At 38.9% G+C, this 6,011-nt stretch overlaps 1 protein-coding gene across 1 annotated transcript; it reads right to left on the bottom strand.

The window, feature by feature from the left end:
- Positions 1–966: 966 nt before the first annotated feature.
- LOC136413136 (uncharacterized) lies at positions 967–3,753 on the bottom strand. Its single transcript, XM_066396522.1, has 5 exons — positions 3,624–3,753; positions 3,490–3,557; positions 3,203–3,436; positions 2,993–3,150; positions 967–1,760 (listed from the first exon to the last, which is right to left on the bottom strand). The coding sequence occupies exons 2-5, from the start codon at positions 3,511–3,513 to the stop codon at positions 1,124–1,126; spliced, it is 1,053 nt and encodes a 350-aa protein (XP_066252619.1). The 5' UTR covers positions 3,514–3,557; positions 3,624–3,753; the 3' UTR covers positions 967–1,123.
- Positions 3,754–6,011: the final 2,258 nt, after the last annotated feature.

Below are 6,011 nucleotides of genomic sequence, written 5' to 3' on the forward strand. Positions count from 1 at the left end.
TGGAAAAAGGAAGTGTACGCATTTCCTTAATTTTGCGTTGAATTAATATAGCTTCATTTTGAATTAAGACACGCAGGAGCGGGTTTCTTGATCGTATGGCGAACGAAAAATATCGCTATTGCACCTGGTAAACAGTTTTGTTTATTATGTTTTACTTACTATAATGTTTGCCTCACTGTTCTATGTCATATTTAATGTGTAATGTTTGCGTTACTCCAAAAAATGATAAGGCACTTACGGCAATAACCCGAAGGAATTTCCATCCTTAGGTTACACGTATGTACATATTTTCTTTGAGTAATCAATTCTTTAGTGAGGAGGTAAAATAATTAAATAGATAGAAGCATTGACATACATTTTTCAAATTGGACGCATGACAAATACACAATTAGCCATAGTTAATTAAAAAAATAACAAACATCATTTTCCTGATAATATGGCGAATCAAAGTAGTATGTTAGATATGGTATTTTTGTGGGAAAAAATAACTTTTTTCCTTTCATTCCCTTTCAACGCTACCCACTGGAAAGTGTTTAGGGTACAATACATTACAGTATGACACATCTTAGACATTCTAAGGATTTAATTGGAGAAACTTAATCCGCCACGCCGAAAAACGTAAATTAAAATTCGCCAAAGCACTGGGACTAATTGCGAATGCCGGAAAACATCTTGCAAGAAAGTGGTCAATCAGAAGGAGAAAGAGCAAAAGTGTTTTGCTCGGCGTTTTTATACTATTTGTTCTTTCTTCCAGTCATCGGACCACTTGACCATCTAATGAATTGAGTGAAAGGGAGCAAATTGCGAGTAGTGTGGGTATTTGGCATTTTTAATTACACTGCTCTTCGAACTTTTACTTCTTCATTATAGGGGCTAATGAGGGACTTACCATTGTGATTGAAGGGATTATTAACCTTTCTTGGCTTGAAAATAAAACATCGAACAAATAAACAACAATTTATTTTATAAAAAAACAATAAAATGTGATAAATAATACTTAGATAGAAAACTATGTACAAAAGGGATCACAGAAAGGAGAAAAGGAGCTTACAGCAAGTTTGTCCATGGACTCTGGATTTTGGGCCGAACCTCTTAAACTAGTCAACAATAAATACACCGTAAACTACATTTTTGCATTAGTTTGTGTAATCTCCCCATCCTTAACCTGGAGACTAGGAACAAATTTGTCGGTCCTAATCCTTTGCCTGAACTCATGATAGTGCTTTCTACCCCCAGCCTGCTGACCCTCCTGCTGCTGTGCATTAAACTCCAAAGGCTTCAAGGGCGACCCGAAATGATCACTCAACTGCGCTTTAATCTTCTCCTGCTGTTCCGGAGAAAAATGCTCCAATCCCGTAATAATAGCGGGAGCGGTCCTGGACCCAGAATTCAACCCTCCATTTAATACGAAATGCTGCGCGGCTTGCTGGGCCAACTTTTCGAAGTCCGGGCTTTGAGGTTCAGCTTCAACTTCTTGCAACTCTTGAGGCTGAATGTCGACTTGCTGCTCGTACCCCAAGGAGCGCGTTTCAGGGGTGTTCTGCAGAGGCGCGGAAATCAGGGCCTGCGGCGCAGGAAGGGCCTCATGGGCGTAAAAGTGGGCTTGCAAGGGTTGTTGCTGCGTGGTAGACGGGGCCGGGGTAGTCGTGGGGTATTGCGTGGGGGATGGTTTGGGTGGATAGTCCACGTACTGGGCTATGGTCTGGGGTTGGAGTGCTGGCTGGTAGAAAGGCTGGTGGTTTGCTGGCACGAATTGGTACCTGAAATTTCGTGACAGTCATTGATTAATTAATCGTAATAGAAGGTGCTATTGCGCCCAGCTTGGCAGTACCTTTTTAGCACAATAATGGTTATTACTGCACGTTCTTGATGCAAGATCGAAAGTGTAAATATTGGATGAAAGTGGCGCTTGTATGTAATCATATGAGTTCGCGGAAAGTACAGATGAATAGGTATTTCCTCGCATTTGCATAGATATGTATCGACTTATAAATTAATAATTGCAGTGTTGGCCAAAAAGAGAGTTTCAAATGTATTCAAATTAGTGCCACCCAAAGACGTTGAAATTACGACACACAGTGATCAGTTCTTGTGAGTCTCAATATATTCACAATTACATTCAAAATGCTCAGTTACCGCAACTTTAAAATCCTAAAAAATTGATAAATTGAGATTTGCCAAAGACGCGAAAATCAGTTTTTCGTTGCTCCACACTGTAGGTCGCGTTTAACATGCCTCAAAATGGGCACGATAAACGCTTCTTAACGAACGCGGCCATTAAGGATTCTTAGCGGCTGCTGGCACTTAGGGCTAATACCACCCCCAGAGATGAACATATTTATCAGACGATTTACTATTAAATAAACGTTTGTGTTTTAGTCGCGATATATCACGACGAGCCCTTTCACTCAAACCGGTAAAGCTCGTAAACCCCGTGGGGCAAAACTGGACATTACGCTCATAGTTAACAAGAACAAAAAAATCGCAAATTAGTCAATTTTGTCTTATTTTCTCTTATATCAAACCAGTTTTTATTAAACGAGAACCGTTATGTTAACGACGTTATTTATGATGAAAGCGAAACAGAAAAAGACCAGTTGGCGCGTAAAACGATTTACTTCCTATGAACATTGAAAACACATCACGAACTCTCCTGAGGCATAATTAATTATGGCTCGTGAGCAAATCGCAAACGCAGCAAAGTGGAAAAACACGGCCCAATAGTCCCTGAAACACGCACGAGTTCAAAATAAATTCATTGAAAAGTGTCCCCACACTGCGACTATCTAAAAATTAATATCTGAAAAGAAAGTTTTTTGAATAACCATCAACATAATGCGGGTTTTAGCATAAATAATGAGGGTCATTAAGTGATCTCGGTAAAAATTCCCATTAAAAAACCATTTCTGCGCTTGGGAATTGTTCTCTTGCATAACGCCATAGAAAACCATAACTGACACAATATCTAATTAGAAATCACACAAATACTTACTTGGACCCGGAACTGCCCATTCCCTGGAAATACTGCAACAACTGCTGAGCAATATTGCCCTGCTGAAGCATGCTTGCAGGAATGTACGCGGGCTGAGCTATGATGACCATGGCAACTGGGGCTGGCGACTGACGTATCCCATAGTGCTTCTTTGGGGGCTAAAATCCTCGTCCATCAAAACTACCTTCAAAGATTTACCCACAAACGAACCTCTGGCTGATGATTGTACGGCAGGGCCTGTTGAAGCTGAGTCCTGCTCTGGAAATTATCGGGAAAGAGCACTTGCTGCGTCTGGACCTTGTTGCCATAAAATTGCTGAAAACTCAACAAATCAGGCTTCATGGTGGATCCGATAGCGTTCGCGTTGCTGAACGGCTGTTTCGGTTGCTCATCTTTAGAGCCTGCCTCAGACCTCGCGAGACCAATGCACAAGGACAGGATTAGCTGTAGAATAAATTGTTTGAGGGTCCAAATATGTGGGTGTCTTCGGCACTTACACTCAGCGGCACGATCCCTTTCATATTTCAGCACGCAAGAGGTGAACGGATATATCAAAACGCTATCACTGCAAAGAACGAAATGCAGCCAAGCTTAAAACCCCTCTCTTATTTATAGTGATATACATACTTACATTTTTTTCTTTCATTCGAAAGGTCTTTTGCTACCATCCACTACCATAACATGAAGAACTTTGTTTTCGGTGGGCTCTTACCGCACAGGCCCTCGTGATGGCAAGTCAATGGCTTTCTTCAGAATTGCATTATCGCCAGTCGCAGCCTTGACATGGGTCAAGTTTGTTGTTTAACTTACTGCACTTTTTGTCCGGTGCTTATGGGATTGTTATTTTTAATTGATGGTTTTGTTAAGTTTTAATTAAAAGGCGGCATTTCCCGATTGATTGCCGCCTCCAAATTATAATATTTATGAGAAAATTCAAAACCGCATGAGTGCCGGTTTTTTCGGTTATGGGCACTTTCCTGCGTTCTTTGCGACTCACGGAGCTCAAAAAAGGATCGTCCAAGTTAACGGGAATTAATCTATACCCGAAATGGACTAGGAAAAAATTAATTTCCAAATTCAAAGATATTAATTGAGACGAAGTAAAGGGCGCGAAGCTTCAGCCCTTTGAATTATCGCAGCCACTTTTCCTCTCCGATGTTTAGTACTATTCATTTAAATTTCACCATTATTCTTCCACCAACACAGCCAGTTTTGTCCCGGTTATTGCCGGTCCACTGAACAATTCCCAAGAACCCGACATAAATTAACGATAAAGAGGGGAAATCGTTATTACTCTAAGAAACTGGGCAATTAATGTTTTTTAATTATTATTGTCATCATAAGTCGTTAACCTGGCTCCATAATGTAGAAGTTGCATGTAATTCGCTCATTTCATGACGATTTCTACGGCGAGATATCGGATTTGTGCATTATGATGCAGAATAATGGAGAAGAAGCTTTTCGTTGAGAATCAAGTCAGTTAAGAGGAAATTTCTCGAGTATTACCGAACAGGAAATCTCTGAGTCCATATACTGTCATTAAGTCTACATCAAAATTGGACCCATATACCCAAAAGTTTCTACAAATTTCCAAATATGCCTCTGCAAAAAATGCATCCGTAGGCATTTCATTTTCTTAGAAAGTTATTGATCGGTTCTAGGGGAACCAAGTCCGACTTCCGGATGTCTTTGAATGTACTAAAGCTCTCAAAGATTAATCAATAATCATTCAAATAGCTAAAGAAATTTTAATTTTATATTCGATTATTCGAGCAATTTGATTATTAGTGAAATATTCGTAGAATTCGAATTTGCAGATTCAAATGAATCGCAAATTTTCCGACACCACAAATAGTGGTTTCAAAAGTGGCGTTTTCGGACACAGTTGTGCAAAACAATAAACTGTCTGCGTATCCCCAATATGGAAAAATATTGCCAACTACGTTCGAAACTTGCAAAAACTCAGTTGCACTTGAATGTGTTGCATATAAAATTTTATTATAATTGCTATTTCAGATATTGGTGTTAGTCCTTCGTGGACTTCCAAGTAAAACCACGGAACGGAAGTAAATCGAGTTTTTGCGTATTTTTGGCATTTCGGAGCCTAAATTGAAACCTCAGAATTTCTCCTTTTTCGCTACAAAAACCAGAGCGGGTTAAAGGGAGAAATTCATCGGGTATTATCGAATTAAAAAACAATAAATAAAAAACAGAAAGTAAAAAGAGTAAATCTCGCCTCTTTCTCAAATTACACAGGGTCTACATAATGTTGTTACGTCTAAATCCACATTGGGCCCAGATACACATCTTGTTTGTATAGTGGCTAACCTTTAGATGTTGGTGGAAAGGTAATAAACAAATACTTTCAGTATTCGGGTTTATAATACTTTAACTTTCTCTCAATAGTAAAAAAATACTATTACACAAATCAAAACTAGATCACATTATTTTAATGAAAGGCTTTTTTGATCGATTCATTTAAAATGCGTGGCTTTGGTCATTCGGCTTCCTATAGGCGATTAATTTTAAGAGTGACTAAGAATTTCACCGGTTTTTAAACTTCAACAATGTGGAAAATTGCTGGTTTTTTAATTCAGCTCTAGGAATTCCTGATGGGCTTAATGAGGCACCTTAATTAGCAGCAATCTAACTAGAAGTAGCTTCAAAAGTAACCATTTTCCACTTTCAGATTTTAATTCAATAAATGCTTCCCTGAATAGAACTTCTTCATAACACGTTACGTAATGATTTTTGTATTATGACGTTTTTGAATTCAATGAATCCTTCTGACATTCCCTCGTAGTATTCACAATCGCTCGTCCGATTAATTACCTTGTCCAATCCGTATCGCATTACTTATGCTAATTCTATATCGTCAATGAGTGGATCTGTTCAAAAACAGTTTACTTTCACCAAATCTCAATTCTAAGAAAGTCTTCAAACAAAAGAGGCAATGGGTGACACCCGTGCAAGCTGACGGAATGGTTGTTCTATACAGTGTCCCAAAAATATACCAACA

The sequence above is a fragment of the Euwallacea similis genome, chromosome 13 (genome assembly GCF_039881205.1).
Source record: "Euwallacea similis isolate ESF13 chromosome 13, ESF131.1, whole genome shotgun sequence".
NCBI lineage: Eukaryota > Metazoa > Arthropoda > Insecta > Coleoptera > Curculionidae > Euwallacea > Euwallacea similis.